Below are 16,604 nucleotides of genomic sequence, written 5' to 3'. Positions count from 1 at the left end.
GAACACAGAGAGGTTTCTGTCACTCTTGAGCTCTGATGCCAGCTGCTGAGGTCATGATCCTTTCCCTTTCCTGTGCTGCCTTCTTATTGTGTGAGCTGCAGCAGCAAGAGTGGCAGGGGCGGGGGGGGGGGGGGGAGGGGGGAGGACAGCATCAAAGGCCAGCATGCGCATCACAGCCTCGGAGGACTTTATACATGAAAATGAAGAAAGACTTAAGGCCCAGGCTGAACATCTGTCACCCGAGTGCTGACCTCAAATTTTATATTTACTCCTATTTGGTGAATTCTGTAGTGCAACACACTGATAGCTTTCATTGCTCTAAGATGGTGTCTTGGGGTTTCCACTGCTGGGATCAAACACCATGACATAAATGACTTGGGGAGGAGGAAAGCGTTTGTTTTAGCTTACAGCTGCAGTTGACAACTCCGGGAAGTCAGGGCAGGAACTGAAACAGGAACCTGGAGGTCTGAAGCAGAAGCCTTAGAGAAGGGATGCTCACTGGCTTGACACTCACGGCTTGCTTGGCCTGCTTTCTTACACCACTCAGGACCACACGCCCAGGGATAACACACTCACAGTGGGGTTGGACGCCCTCACCTCACATCAATCATTAATCAAGAAAATGTCCTATAGACACCTAAGGACAACCTTAGGAGGCATTTTCTCAGTTAAGGTTCCCCCTTCCCAGATAGGTTTGTGTCAACTTGATAAAGAACAGCATAGATGTTTGTTTCCAGCCAGCCGGATCCCCCTTCTTCCCGACTCCCCCACAGTTGGGGATGTAAGCCAGGGCCTCCTGCTCCCCCTGAACTATACCCAGCTGCACCCTTCCTTTAGTAAGGATTCTCTTGATCTCTCTTTGTACCTGGTTTTCTCCAAAGACAGGCCAATTGAAGGCAAGCTCACGCTTGTATGTGTTTGTCACAAATAACAACACGACAGCTTGCCACTTATTAAGCACCATCTGCGTGCCACACATTGTTAAAACCCTTGTATAGATTAGACTGCTTTCTTCTGAACACAGGAAACATCAATCAGGCCATGCAGCACACAGACAGGTGTTATCGTAACACAGTCTGCAACGCCTGCTGCTGGGAGTATTTCAGGTTTTCATGTGTGTGTGTGTGTGTGTGTGTGTGTGTGTGTGTGTGTGTGTGTGTGTGTGTGTGTGATAGAGCTGCTATTGCTGTGATGAAACACCATGACCAAAAGAAACCTGAGGAAGAAAGATTTATTCGCATTACTCTTTCATATCACAGTTGATCATCAAAGGAAGAAAGGACAGGAACTCAAGCAGGAACCTGGAGGCAGGATCTGATGCAGAGGCCATGAAGGAGTACTGCTTACTGGCTTGCTCTTCATGGCTTGCCCAGTCTGCTTACTTATTGAATCCAGGACCACTAGCCCAGGGATGGAGCCATCTACAATGAGTTTGCCCCTCCTTGATCAACCACTAATTAAAAATATGCCTACAGGCTTGCCTACAGCCCCATCTTATGGAAGCATTTTCTTGATTGAGATTACCTTCTCTCAAATGACTTTAGCTTGTGTCAAGTTGACAAAAATTATCCAGCACATTCTCTCTCTCTCTCTCTCTCTCTCTCTCTCTCTCTCTCTCTCTCTCTCTCTCTCTCTCTCTGCCCACACTGACATACACTCACACTGAGGATATATAGTGAGCTCTCTGGGCATGGCCCCATACTGGCACACCATATCAACTCCTGACAAGTTTGGATTAGGGACAACTGTGTGTTCTAAACCCTTAGATCATAGGTGGCTAACCTGTGCTTCCATTATGTGCAGACTGCTTTCTATCACAGCAAGCAGTCTTTGTTGAAGGCCATGCAGGAGGAACAGCGAAAGGCTCCAGAACTCATGGCATGTGGCCCACTGGTTAGCATGACCACGATGGGTGCGTCTCAGAGAGGCAGGGTCCCGAGAACTATGTGTCCTGAGGACTTGATGCTGTTATGGAGCATGGTTCTGCTTGTTGCCCATGTGGCCACCACATCCCTCATAACACACGAGTTGTGTGAGTACTGTAAGGGGGCTTCCAGCTTCTCACTGGGCAGTATCACTGGCACTCACAGTAACAATGCTTGCTCTCTTTCAGGCATAGCTGCTGGAACAGATTACTGATTCAACCAGATCAGATCAGAAAAGAGCAGATGTAGATTGCTAGCAATGACCACTACCCTTAAAAAGAATTTGGAAAAATAGATTGTTTATAAAAGTTAGTAAAGATGTTTTTGGCTCTGATGCAGAAAAATCTTAGGGAATAATTTGAAATTAAGAAAAAGTACACCCAGTAGTAAAGCTTGGGACTTTTTGAGGTTGTAGAGCAAGAACAGCAGCCCAGGGTAGCACTGGCTGATGTGACACTCTCAAGCTGGGCTGGTGACTGAGATGATGATTAATTTCCTTATATCTATTTTTTTTGCCTAAGCTTCCTGATAGGATTTAATAAAAAAAATTATTAATGAGGAGATGCTCACCTTAAAGATTTAAAGTAGAAATGGCTGGTTGTTTTTTTTTTTTTACATAAAAGTTTAGATTTGTGATTCTTTTAATATTTTTTATAAGATTACCTTTTAAAATAATTCTCTCTTTGTAACCACAAACTGCAGCCTGCCAGTAAAGAAAAAAACTGGCGAGAAATTACCTTGCCTTCTCACTCTTTGTTAACCTATAACAGTTGCTTAGTTACAAATGTATGTGGGTTCTTGAAAATAATGCTTTTATCCACCTGTAATATGTAAAATGTTTTTTACTAAGAATATTAAGAACATATTGTTTGTTTATGATCACTTACTAAAAGAAAAATAGAATGTAACCACAGTGTGATTTTTGTACTGCTTGATGGACCTTGTTGGGATATATAAGCTATTGGAGAAATAATAACTTTTGTTGGAACTCACCCTTCAGAGTTTGTTCCATTCATCAAATGTATATATGTACAAATGTGTATGTGTATAGTAGCTGGGAAGGTTGGAGTCTTTTCTACCCACAAAGATGTGTATATGTGTATATGTTACAGTAGCTGCAGAGGTTGGAATCTATTCCATCTTCTTCAAAGATGTGTATATGTATATATGTATGTATATAAGGTTGGGTTGGAACTTGCCCTTTGAATTTTGTTCCATCCACTAAATGTATATACGTATATATGTGCATATGTATGTGTGTAAGGTTGGGTTAGAACTTGATCTTTGGAGTTTGCTCCATCCATGCAATGTGTGAATGTGTGTATGTGTGTGTGTGTGTGTGTGTGTGTGTGTGTGTGTGTGTGTGTGTGTGTGTTATTTCTCTCACCTTCTTTCTTTTCCACCAGTGGAAAGCCCACACTAGAGCCAACAGCTCTAGCCCACACTTACCATAATAAGTGTAAGCCCACACCAGAAAGCTACAAGCACTGGCCTGATGCCAGCAGTTTAATTCTGGCCCCTCAGCTTGCCACTATCAGTGGAAACTGCAGTCTGTAACAATCAGTTCCAGCCTGGAAGTTGCCTTCAGAGAAAGTCTTTTGGGTGACCAGTCAGCTGTCAGGCTACACCCTGACTCAGTTTACCCTGTGGTGTTGAAGTAGACATTCATGTTATAAGGCAAAGTCTCCTTTCAAAATAAATAAGGAACTGGGCAAGGTGGTGTACATCTGTAATCCCAGTACTTGCAAGACAGATATAGGAGATCGTGAAGTTTGAGGCCAGCCTGGGCTACATAGCAAGTTTTAGGTCAGCATGAGCTACAAAGCAGAGCTCTGCCTCAAAAATGATTCCTATAAAATGAGGAAGGAGAAAGGAGACCAAAGCCACAGTCAACCACTCTGTACCAATGGGGATGTTATCTTTTTTTTTTCTTCCCCTTTTCTTTTCTTAATCACAGACGCTAACAAGTATTAGCCAGGATGTGCTGCAGATGGAACCTCCATGCACAGCTGGCGGACAGGTCTAACAGTTCAGCTGCTTCAGGGAAAAAAAAAAGGCTAGCAGTACCCCCAAAATGCTAAACAAACAATTATCTATGAGCTAGCCCTTCTCCCCCAAGGCTATACCCAAGAGAAGTGAGAACAGCTGTCCATGCAAAAGGATTTGTGCGGGAATGAACTAACAGCCCATCCTGCAGGGAACTCAACTTCCCACCAATGAATAAATAAAATCTGGTGGAGCATTATGCAGCCAAGGAAAGGATAACTCAATCTGCAGCAGACGAATCTCAAAAGGACTGTTCTGGGAAAGGTATGGGTGGGAAAGGCTGCATGCTTTACAGCTCTAGTCATGCAAAAGCTCAGAATAAGTGAAACCACAAAGACAGATGAGAGAATAGGCTAGGGCTGGAGGGAAGCATGGGGAGTGACAGCTCAAAGGACACCGTTCCTTTATGAGGGGGGAACAGAAGTTGGGGTGTTTGGGAAGCACTTATGCTCATGGTTGGCCATCTATGTCATCCACTTTAAATGGATGGGCTACAAAGCATGTGGAATACAGATCAGCAAATCTGCCATAAAATTCACACAGAAAATACTAGACATGACTACAGTTGGTACATAAATATTAAAAATATATATATTCAAGGAGCTAGATAGGACAAATTTGTAAAACACTAGATCAGCAATGAGTCTAAGAGCCCCCAGGGAATGTTAACATTTTCCTGCTCTCAGAGGAATTAGCCTCCAGGAGTAAGCTGTGCCAAGGGCAGAGGATTATTAAGTGTTTTCAACCTCAGGCAGCTGGCTGCAAAACCAGGGCTCCAGGGAAACCTGCTACACTGCTGAGGAGGAGGATGCTCCCCCCCAGCTCCTGCACTTTGCAAGGGGTTGATCCAGCCTCAGGCTGTACTTTTTACTCGGTGGTATCCCACAGAGGTCTGGGGAAGATCTGACCTTTGCCAAACAGCATCACCTACTGCTGATTTATAGGGAGGCAAAGACAGGAGAGAGCTGCACCAGAGGAGGACTATGGTGGGGCAGGTGGGGTGGGGGTGGGAGGCAGGGGTGAGGTCCAGACTACACAGGTAGTCAGCAACACCACTTAGATTCCTAGAGGGAGCCAGCACTATGGCCACCAAACACGGGTCCTTGCCCTTGGGAAGAGCTTCCTATGAAGGACTGCAGTGATGAAATACCTGCCCACCCATGACTTGTGTGCCCAATTCCCTTGTAATATGGCGCAGGCGAGCCCAACAGAGGGCTCACATCTGAGCTTACTGCCTCTCACTGCGAACCAGAGAACGACAGCTTGAGGCCACGTGACACTGAACTGTGTCATTCCACTCTTGATCCACATTGCCCTCTAAGAAATACTTGAGCACCTGGGCATCCAGGGCCCCTGCTATCTGTTCAGTTACTTTCCACTGTTTCAGTTACCTCTGATGATATTAAATGGAAAATCCCAGAAATAAGTTCTAAATTTTATCTATGTATTTATTGAGATAGGGCTCACTGTGTAAACCAGGCTGTGGCCTTGAGCTCACAGAGACCCACCTGCCTCTGCCTCCTTAGTGCTGGGGTTAAAGGAGTGCACTACCATGCCTGGGCTTTTAAATTCTAAGTTTAAATAATTTTTATTTGATTTTATTATTTTATTATTGTTCATCTCTTCCTGGTCCTACTTTATAAGTTAAACTTTATTTGAGGCTTGAAAAGAATACTACGTGTCGGCTTCAGAGCTGCCTGTGGTTCAGACACTGAATGGAGCATAGCTACAAGGCACTGGATATCTAGGGCCACAGGACACGTCATCAGCAGGAAGTAAATGAACACATTTGACAAGAGCGAACATGGCATTTTATGAACCAAACCCTGGGGTCACATGTGACCTGTCCGAAGGGGCCCAGAGTCATCCTGTTGTGTAACTTCAGGGGGCATTGCAGAGGGACAGTACATGCGTGGTGACGGATGCTATGTCCTCAGAAGACTTACCTCAGGTAAATGCAAATGTTCCCAATGTGCCACTCACTGAAGAGTACAGGTGCAAACTGGAAACTAAACTTCTCAGTCCAGAAGGAACCATGTGTGCTTACACACACACACACACACACACACACACACACACACACACACACACACACACACATATGCTGGCCAGCTCTAGAAAGCTTGCACTCACAGGCAAGGGTACACAGACTTGGAATTTAAACACCATGCATCCAGACAAAGAGTCCATATGGGGGTTCCTCCAAGTAGGGGGTTCCATCCGGGACACAATGGCTGAACTCTGAGTAATGTGACCAGGTTTGCTCCCCTCAGATGAGGAAGATGTGAACAACCTCTTTTGCACCCAACCATTTCCATTTGTAGCAACAAGCTTACATGGCTAGAGTCTCTCCTGAGACTATCGCTGAGGCCAGACTTCATATTTAAAGCACAGGTCAGAAAGGTGAGTCGAGTGATTTGAGAATGTCATTTGACCTCGCTGAGTCACAGCGTCTTCACCCATAGAAAACATCGCCACACTTATGAGCCCTTAGTGGAGGGTGTGCAACAGCGCAGAGGCATATGTGACGCCATGTACAGCCTACTGTGCATTAGCCATCTTTTGCTGTGTGACACCGGTACATGACAGTGAACATGGTCCATCATCTTGTGACTCAGTTGGCTTGGACAGCTTTGGGCTTGAGGATTGGCTCAGGTGTGTCTGCTCTGGGAACCCAAGCTGACCAAAGCCCCCACATACAAAAAAAAAAGGGTCATAGAAAATGTGCCTGCCATGGGGCCACAGCAAGTGCAAGGATGTAGAGCAAGAGTAGGGTGAGGTGAAAAGGAGGCAGGGCCACCAACTCAACTCACTATGGTACAAAAACAGAATCATCACCCACACATAGTCATTCATCTAATCATTGGAAATCCAGGTCATTTTTTTAAGCATATTCAGGCAAGCATATGTAATAAAAATTAGATTACCAAGGGGCAGGGGAAGAAGGCATTACCAGGAAAGCCTGCCCATCCTTCCATCTTTATTCTGGTCCAGTTGTAAGGATGCCTCACTGTGCCAGAACAGACAGCATCAAAGCAACAAATGTTTCCCTAGTTGCCTGGCCAGGTTGCTCCCAAAGTGTGATGTACAAAGTCTCCAGAGCACTGAAAGGTGCCCTGAGTCCCGAGAGTGCACCAAGTACTTTATGATGCATGAAGAAGTTGAACTAGGCTTACACCGATGACTTGTTATTTTATGGGCAAAGGGGGGCATCTAAGAAGTGCACGGCTAAGCTAATACTTGCTGGCTCAGGGCAGCTCATTGACTATTCTATAGTTGTAAGTAATGCAGCTGGAGGGTAGCAGATTGGGTGGCTGCTGGTAGTGATCTGAGCTGGGCTTGATTGTAGGTTTGGGATGCTGGTAGGATGGGCCTTCTCTTAGGTCTGAGTTTGTCTGGGACACCTCAGCTAGGTGAGGTACTCAAGAGTTTCAGCCATTGCATCCTGGATGGAACCCCATACTTGGATGAACCCCCATATGGACTCTCTCTGTGTGTGTGTGTGTGTGTGTGTGTGTGTGTGTGTAAGCACACATGGTTCCTTCTGGACTGAGAAGGAACTTGTTTTCCTCCTGAGCTGTCTGACATAGGAAGCTGGGTCTTACAGCACTGACAGAAACAGAAGGCAGTGAAGCTTGGAGCCAGGGCCAAAGCAAGCCCATGGTAGAGCCCTTCTGCTGTGAAGCCTCTGCAAAGTCATCTAGAAAATCCCATGGATACAGGAAAGGAAGAGAAACTGGGGATAGTAATGCAAATCTTACCATAGCAGGGTTTTGCAGAAAACTGCTTGGGAAATTCAATCTGGACTCTCACGGATAAGAAGTTGTCTCAGGGGATCTCTTGTGCCATTGATGACAGCCCAGAGCCCGCGTCTGCATCTCCTGATGCAGGTTATCCTGTCAGTGAGCGTAGGAAGGTCACCCTGGTTTTAGATTCTTTGCTGCCAGGTCTCTTTCATCCTGGTTCTGTAGCTCTTGATTTCACAGCTGGGCACACATTTGACTCCTGTTCACAACCCAGGGATTCTGGATTTTGGATTCTGGATTCTGGATTTGCGTAGCCCAGATGGGATGCAGGGGTACATGAACCCTGAGGTACCTGACATTACCTCGTGCCTCCTCCTAGGTCAAGCCCTTGTGGAAGGTCCTCTTTCATGATCACTCCCCATTGCCTTCCCCACTCTACATTAAGCTACCAACCACCTGACTAAATCCAGTAATTTAGATAGCCCATTATTGCCCCCTCCCACCCCATCCTCTCTTCCCTCTGTGTTAACAGTGATGTTTTTTACCATGCAGAGTCACTCTCTTGTCACCCACTGCTGAAAATGCACACCAGGACCACATTGGTCAACTTGACAGGGTCTAGAAGCATCTAGGAGATGAGCCTCTGGGCCTCCCAGCCTAGGGTGGGAGGGCCTTCCTGTCTGTGGGTTCTGAGGGGTGACTTCCGTTGCCCTGTGAGCAGTTGTCATCATGCTGTCCCCACCACGGAGGATTCTGCTTTCAAAATATGAACCCAAATAAATTGCTTTGGTCAGATATTTTGTGACAGTGAGGAGAAAAGGACCGGGTCAGAGAGCTTAGTCCTTGGATCTAGCCCTGCTGAGCTCCACAGGAAGTGAAGAGTCTTAATTCTTTAGCCTTGAAGGTGCTTTCCCTAGGCCTCTAGGGTAACAAGCTCAGCCTCCACCATGAAGACTCGGGAATAAATCTCTAACCTTTGATGCTGTTGTTCAGAGAACAGATTGAGTCCTAGTAACCATGTGCTGCTGGGTGCAAGGGATCTTGACTTGAACGTCTGCCTTGATTGTTGTTTTCTATAAAGTACTAGTGATTACCAGGGAAAAAAGAAAATATTGATCTTAGCATGTGAGGAAAATTAGCTTTGATTTAGAAGGGATCAGAAGGCAAAAGAACTTGATGTCAAGGTCAACAGTTTAGTTTTTTTCTGGTAGGGGGAAAAGAGCCATTGAAGGCTTTCAGCAAGAGAAAGACACTGTGGCTGCTACCCTCTTCCTTCTCTTCTTCCTCTTCTTCCTCTTCCTTCCCACATTCCATGTCTCAGAAACAAACCAAGGCCAGTCATCCTCAGATCATCTTGGGTTGACGAGTAACACAAACCCATTTGACAGAAGCAATGAGGTGACAGTTCAAAGGCACAGAACCTTTGTCTTCGTTTTGGTTCCTTTGCGATGATAAACACCACAACTAAGTGCAACTTGGGGAGGAAAGGGGGCATTCTGCTTACATCTCACAGCCCTTCACTGAGAGAAGCCAGGGAGGGACTCAGGGCAGGAACCTGGAGGCAGGAACTGAATCAGAAGCCACAGAGAAGCCACAGCGCTCACTGGCTTGCTCCTTATAGCTTGCTCAGCCTGCTTTCTCATCCAACTCAGGACCACCAGCCCTGGGGTGACATTGCCTAATAGTGGGCTGGATCTTCCTACATCAATCATAAATGAAGAAAATGTACCACAGGCTTGCCCACGGGGCATTCTGCTGGAGATGTCATCTCCACTGAAGCTCCCTCTTTCCCAAATGAGCCTGGCTTGTGTCCAGTTGACAAAAATTACCGCCGACAGAGACTAGGTATGAAGCTAGTCCTTCCCCTGAGCAACCTGCTGTAACTTAGCTTTCTAGCATCTGGACAGAGGGGTAGGGAACCACCAGCATTTAGTTGGGTGGCTCGAGGCCCGGGAAAGAGCAGATCAGAACAAGCAACTGGGACTGAGTGGGGGTGGGGTGGGGGGCAGCTGCAAAAAAAAAAAAAAACCAGGTGAGTGGGAACTGCAGGTGCACAAAGCCACCTAGAGCTCAGCCAGCCTGTGGATGGATGAGCTTAAGGGCCAGGAAAATCCAGGCTGTGGATTTGCAGCCTGGTCCTCAGAGGGTAACCCGGCACTCCGCTTATTCTTTCAAGAAATACTGGGAACCAGGAAGAAGGGCATTTAGGTTGTGTCTAAGGGCCACAGGGCAGGGTATTCTGGAGCCCTGGGATCAGAGGGACCCAGGATAACACAAGGAGTCTGCTCTGTGGGCTGTGCAAGAAGCGCAGCAGCCCCCGTGGTAACAACCTCTCCTTTCTCCTCCTGTCAGTCAGTCGGCTTCTCAGTGCTGTTACAAAAGGCTCATAAAGCCAGTTTACAAGATGGATCGGACACTGGCTTCTTCTAGAGGCCCCTGCGCTTTGGACTCCTGCTGAACTGTGTCTTAGGAGCAGCAAGGGTTCACCTTGGGATGGCAGGAGAGACAAACCTGAGGATGATGGGCTCCCACGTTCCCTGCAAACACATGTCCCACAATAACCTGACGACTCTCCTCTAAGGCTCCATCTCTTAAAGGCTCCACCATCAGGGCCACCACAGGCAAGGGACTAGATGTCAACTCACAAGCGTCATCCAAACCAGAGCAATTCCATTTCTAACCACTTACCGGTACTTCAGCTTGGTTGCGGGGGCGAAATCCAGGGTTCGGCACATGCTAAGCAAGCACTGTTTTACTGCGCTATATGCCTGGCCTTCTATCTACAAATATTTCCTAAGTACATATTGTGTAATATGTTATGCTAAGTTCTCTGTCGTTAACATAGGCTGCTGTCTGTACAACCAGTTGGAGGGACAGATTGAACAAGATGTACACATGTGTGTCTGCATACTGCACGGTGACAATAACGGTTAATGGTCATTGACAATTTTAGGGGAACTTTCATTAACCTTTCGCCAAAACAAAATACGCGTAAAAAGGCAATGTCGGAAGCATCCTTTGCAGACCAGTAAACTGAGAAACAGAGGTACCACAACACTGGTCAAAGTCGCACAACTCATATAAGTGAAGCATGTCATTCAACTGAGATTTGTCTGCTCCTGTCTCTGGATATCTGTACTCAGTGCCACACTGTTGTGACTCACCTGTGTGTAGAGCAGGGACCAAGGGTGGAATGAGACCTCCAGGGTACGGGTATGCCAATGTGGGTGGGGGCGGGGGAGTTAAAGCCTGGGGCTATCAGCATCACCTGGGAGCTTCAACAGCTCTTTCCATCTCACTCCCACACCCCTACCCCACCAGGCCCCTGCAATGGAACCAGACCCACACAGCTGCTAGCTCTTTGTAAGTCAGAGCTGCCCTCTGAGTAGAGATAGGAAAACCGAGGCCCAGGCTGTGAAAGCCACCGAGAGGGGCAGAACTTGAGTGGAGTGGAAGGGCAAACCCTGTGCCCTCAGTAAAGCAGATTCCTGCAAGGTCAAGGGCTGAGTGTGTGCAGAGTGCTGGGAGCACAAGATCAAGGTACTGAGAGAGGTGCTGGGTGCATAAGGTGAAGTCACTGGACTTGCAGCACCTCTATCCCTGCAAGTGGCCTGTGCACCGCATCCCCTGTCCCGTGCGGCCTGGCCCGGCGGTTCCCTCGGCTCCACCCCCGGCTCCCCCGCCCGCCGCTCCAGCCTCTCAAAAGCCCGGGCGCCCGGGGCGGCGGCGCAGAGCCGGGGCCGGCGCACGAGGCGGCAGGGCGGCCATGACTGCGGAGCAGGCGCTGCCCCTGGGCAACGGGAAGGCGGCCGAGGAGGCGCGGGGGTCCGAGGCACTGGGCGGTGGCGGCGGGGGCGCGTCGGGGACGCGCGAGGCGCGCGACAAGGCGGTCCACGAACGCGGTCACTGGAACAACAAGGTGGAGTTCGTGCTGAGCGTAGCAGGCGAGATCATCGGGCTTGGCAACGTGTGGCGCTTTCCCTACCTGTGCTACAAGAACGGCGGAGGTGAGCGCGGTGGGGATGGCGGGGACGCAGGGCGACACCTCGGCGGGGGTGAGGGGAGAAACCTCTTGTGCAGGACCCCATCCCTCCTCCCAACCCCTGGGAGCTGAGGGACTGAGCGGGGCCCACCTGTTCCTCTGCGCCTGCGTGCACGAAGCCGCTTCGCACCTGAGCGCGCCACCACCTGCCACCTGCCACGGGCCCAGAGCAGCGTCTGTCACCTGCGTGAGAGACAGACCTGGCCCAGGAGCTCTGCTTTCAGGCAACTCTCTTGGCATTTTAGGCAGAAACCCTTTATTTAGCCTCGGAGGCTCAGCTGTACTCACTGGAAAAGACTGATCTGAGCAGTCTTTTGGAGAGGCCACTGGAGTACCAGGAGCAGGAGCACCCAGTGTTAGCCGTATTTTGGTAATTATTTTTTCTTCACAGCCGCCTTGGAAAGCAGTGCTTTTACGCATCTCAAAGATTAGGGGTTCAAGAAAGTCTCTGTTTTACTAACTACTACTGCTGAGAGTGGGATTCTGTCACCAAAGGCCTCATTTTTTGTGTGTGTGCAGGTTTGAACTGACACCCCCCCCCCCCACGGAGAACTTTTGGACAGGGTTTGCTGCGTGCTCTCCTCTGTAGTCTTTTAAATGTGCTCTTCAGGCCCTTTCTAGGGAAAGTATTTTAGGCCTCTCTGGAGGAAAAACTGGCACCAAGCAGTTTCTTTTACTGGGCTCAGACTCACCCACAACAACTGCAACCACGCTGATTTGGTGTGTGTGAGAGAAAGAGATGCTTAGATATCGAGGAAGAAGACCAGAATCCCTTCTAGAGACAGCATCTCAGAGTGCCATTGGGAAGAATGAAAACTATGGGCCTCAGCTCTCCCAGCTCAGAGCAGGATCCAGATCCAGCTCCCACCCGCCCCACCCCCACCCCCAATATCTCAGTAGGACAGCAGAGAAGGAAGGAATCCCATCAAAACCTGTGGTGGCACAGTTCCTCTCCGAAAAGGCCTATCTTGGCATTTCCCCTCTTCTTTGTGGTACCTCTGATCTTCAAGAAGTTCTTCCAACTCGAAAAAGGTAGCAAAAAAGTTGGCTGGCACGGGCCCTGCAAACTGCACTGCCTGGCTCAGGATCTTTCTTTGGGGACATTCACTCTGAAGGCACAGGCTGCTCTGGGCCTGCCCTGCACTGGTAATGAAGTGGCCAGTGGTGTTCGTGGCTTGGCAAAAGGAGACAGCCAGCCGGGACTTGGAGACCCAAAATGTGCCCTGTGCTCTCAGGCAGGGCCTGCCTCACTGTGCAGACTGAGCCTCTGGGAGACACCATGAGCACTCAGGGATAGCTGTAGGAGCCCTTTAGGATAGTTTGGGGGGGGGGGGCAGAAACTATTTTCATGTCTTTATTCATCTAGGAAATGTTAGGCCTAAAGAAGAAAGTGGAGATAATTGGGTTAGCCACAAATTCTGCTACAAATTGTTGTTAAGGTTGTAGCGAGTAAAGTGGAAACATGACTCACTGTTGGGTTTGTTCTCTTTTCTCTTCTTTGATTTGCCAAAAAAGCCTTCGTCCATGCAGACACTCTGGTTTGGTTGTGTTGGTTATTTTAAGAATTACAGTACTAGCTTTGTGAGTATACAGGCCAGCTGGCTCTTACCCAGTGTCGTCTGTTGGGTTCTTGAAGGCTCGCACAGGTGAACTACAGGCTCCTAAGGGAACCACTTCAGCTTTTTAATAAAAGAAATTGGAATTCAGGCCTCAGAGGCCATTTCCTTCCCCTGTCACACACAAGTCCTGTTTCCAACCTAGCAGGCCTCTGGCTTCCTTTAGATATAATTGTGTCCACAGTAACTGAAAATATCTCATTCATGGGGCAAAATCTTGCGTTAGTCCCTTGTCCAGAAAAGGTTAAGACCCGTTCAAAGCCTGGTAGACAGGGCCACACTATCAGGATTAATCAAGATTGTTGCTAGTAATCCAGTGGTTACAGAGGCTTCATTTAGCAAAAGCAATTTCAGGTAAAGCCTCCATTTGTAACATCGGATGAAGAATGCTGTGTTGCCATTCATTGTTACTAAACAGGAGAAAGAAAATACGGGGTTTAGTGGGAGTGTCCCAGCTGTGCCGAGGAACCCATGCCCGCTTCATTCATTTCATTTATTTTGCAGAAAGGCTCGAGCCATGGATATTGTGTTTAGGGTGGTCCTTACCCTAAAGCAGCTTGGGGGTAGGGGGTCTTATGCTACAAGTTTTTTAGAGCTCAGCTCCATAGCTTGATCACATGTGCAGGGGAGTTTAACCCTTCGGAGCCTGGTGCTTCTCACTGTATGATTCCCTGAAAAGGTTTGTTGTTGTTGTTTTTCTTTATGAGGGAAATTTTTTTTAGGGGGGATTCTACAAGAAAATAAAGAGGGGGTAGTCTCCTTCTCTCACCCTCTTGAGATTAGAATTAAGGTGGGAAAAACACATAGGGCCTGAGTGAGTGTAATCTGTGCTGGGGATGGAATGGGGGGCTGGAGAGCTGGCTCAGCTGGTAAAGCACTTTGTCTTCAGGCATGAAGATTTTTCAGCACCCACATAAAAAACCGAGTGTGGTAGTGCACGCCTGTCATTCTAGCTCTGGGGAAGTGGAGATGGGAGGATGCCTGGAGCTCACTGGCCAGGCAGTCTAGCTGAATCAGTAAGCCCTGGCTTCAGTGAGCATCCCTGTATCATAAACGGGGTCAAGATTATAGAGGAAGACACTTGGCATTGTCCGTTGGCCTCCACATACATGTGCACAAACATGTGTATACACACACTAACAGAAAGCAAATCACACATACAAAAAAAAAAAAGAATTGATCAACAGAACATATTTTGAACATTCCCATTTTCATCATATAGCCATCCTTGGAAGTTATCAGTGGCAGATATTGATTATTAAAAGTCCATTTTACACCTGGGGAAGTTAAGGTTCAGAGATGTGGTGGAGAGTCTCTTAAGGTAAAAGGTGGCAGAGGGCACGAAAGCTGCTTCCATGTTTTCTGGCTCCGGCCCTCCCAGCCAAACTGGAATTCCAACTGGAAGAGGACCTCGTGCCGCGCTGTGGTAGATGCTCACTGAAGAGGGCTGGTGCTGATGGAGAAACAGCAGGGCGGTTCCCATAGCATCCCTCTACATCCCCACAGGGGCGTTTCTGATTCCTTACGTGGTATTCTTCATCTGCTGTGGGATTCCTGTCTTCTTCCTGGAAACGGCTCTGGGGCAGTTCACAAGTGAAGGTGGCATCACGTGCTGGAGGAGAGTCTGCCCTTTATTTGAAGGTATGTGTTGATTTCCTGAGCAAAGAAAAATTTGCCTCATTGACACCAAGTTGCCAGGAGCCACTGAAGGCTGTTTTAAAGGACAAAGATGCCATCTTCTCTTTCCCTTTTGTCTTCGTAGGCATTGGCTACGCAACACAGGTGATTGAGGCGCACCTCAATGTCTACTACATCATCATCCTGGCATGGGCCATCTTCTACCTAAGCAATTGCTTCACCACCGAGCTCCCCTGGGCCACCTGTGGGCACGAGTGGAACACAGGTATGGTCACTAGGCTGGCTCTTTCCTGGTCCTGTGGAGGGAACTGGGGTTGGTGGTGCACCCTGAGCTCTTGTCACAGTTCTGTTTCCTGGGAGTGGCCTCTGGAACAGTGGTCACCTGGCCAGAGTATATTCAGCAGTTCCAGGTGAAGCCGAGCCCTGGGGACAGCTTTAGAGTGTGACCAAGCTCTAGCCTTCAATTTGAGGATCAGGAGTCCTCCCTAGCCCTGCCCCTTTGAGTGGTCCATCTTTTTCCATAAGATTCAGGAGTTAGACTAAATTGAGGGCCATTAAGATGAGTGTACTTATAGTAATTAACACAAACTAGAAAATGCCTCTGGTCACCAGAATTTGAAAGTCAGGAGACATCGTGTGGAAAGCCCGGTTTCCAGCTTCTTTTAAAAGATTTAGTTATTTTTATTTTATGTGTATGAGTGTCATCTGCTTGCATGTATATGACTATATTCATGCAGTGTCTATGGAGTCCATAAGAGGGTGTCAGATCCTCTGAGACTGGGATCACAGATGGTTATGAATCACCATGTAGGTGCTGGGACTCAAACCCAGGTCCTCTGGAAGAGCAGCCAGTGTTCCTAACTGCTGAGCCAACTCTTCAGCCCTTTAACTTCTTTTCAAAAATTAAATCTCTGGCAACTTCCCTACTTGATAACAGCAGCCACAAACATGACTGGGAAACAGCTGATTCCTATGGATCAGTTGCCACCACCACATCCAAGTTACTTGGCTTGCTTTATTTGTTCAAACAAGCTAAACAGCTGAAGGCAGCAACACCCCCCCCCCCACACACACACACAGCGGAGAGTCTTAAAGGTCACTTTTGGCTTAGATACATGGTTTGCTTTTAATCTGTCATCCTATCAGGACGTCTTTGGCAATCTAAAGGAGGAGAGTACCTGTCCAACCCCTTTCTGAGATTGCTATGCTAATGCAGACATCACTAATGGATTATTGCATTCATTCTTTCTGAGACAAGTCTTGGCCTCAGAGCCCTTCTCAGTGCTGCTGCCTTTAGACTAGAACGGGGACACATACCTATCCATCTATGTTAGCATTTATGATTAGATTATGTCTGAGAGAGACCTATCACCCTGAAAACTGAGATACAGTGTGGCCTACATACTGTATAGGTCACCAAGAGAAGCAGCAGTAAGGATTAGGTCTAAGAAAGCACTACAGTCTATTTTCTAGACCTCTGTGACTATGGTTTACCTGGGTTCCAGTCACTTCTGTGGTAGCTGATGTCAACTCTCTTCAGGCCCAGGTCCTTTTGGCAAGGGACCTCATGGAGATATTTATAAAACCAAAG

At 47.9% G+C, this 16,604-nt stretch overlaps 1 protein-coding gene across 1 annotated transcript in view; it reads left to right on the top strand.

Annotated features, from left to right (window-relative positions):
* The first annotated feature begins 11,460 nt into the window (after positions 1 to 11,460).
* Positions 11,461 to 16,604, top strand: part of SLC6A11 (solute carrier family 6 member 11) — a 117,130-nt gene continuing 111,986 nt past the window's right edge. Inside the window, exons 1-3 of the mRNA XM_084765219.1 lie at positions 11,461 to 11,724; positions 14,882 to 15,016; positions 15,138 to 15,278. Coding sequence (XP_084621345.1) covers positions 11,484 to 11,724; positions 14,882 to 15,016; positions 15,138 to 15,278 — 517 coding nt within the window. The 5' untranslated portion in view covers positions 11,461 to 11,483. The remainder of the gene's footprint in view (positions 11,725 to 14,881; positions 15,017 to 15,137; positions 15,279 to 16,604) is intronic.

This window comes from Acomys minous (assembly GCF_964271855.1).
Source record: "Acomys minous genome assembly, chromosome: 17".
Classification (NCBI taxonomy): Eukaryota; Metazoa; Chordata; class Mammalia; order Rodentia; family Muridae; genus Acomys; species Acomys minous.
Note: the sequence above shows the minus strand (reverse complement) of the source record. Positions and strands in the feature narration are given on the sequence as shown.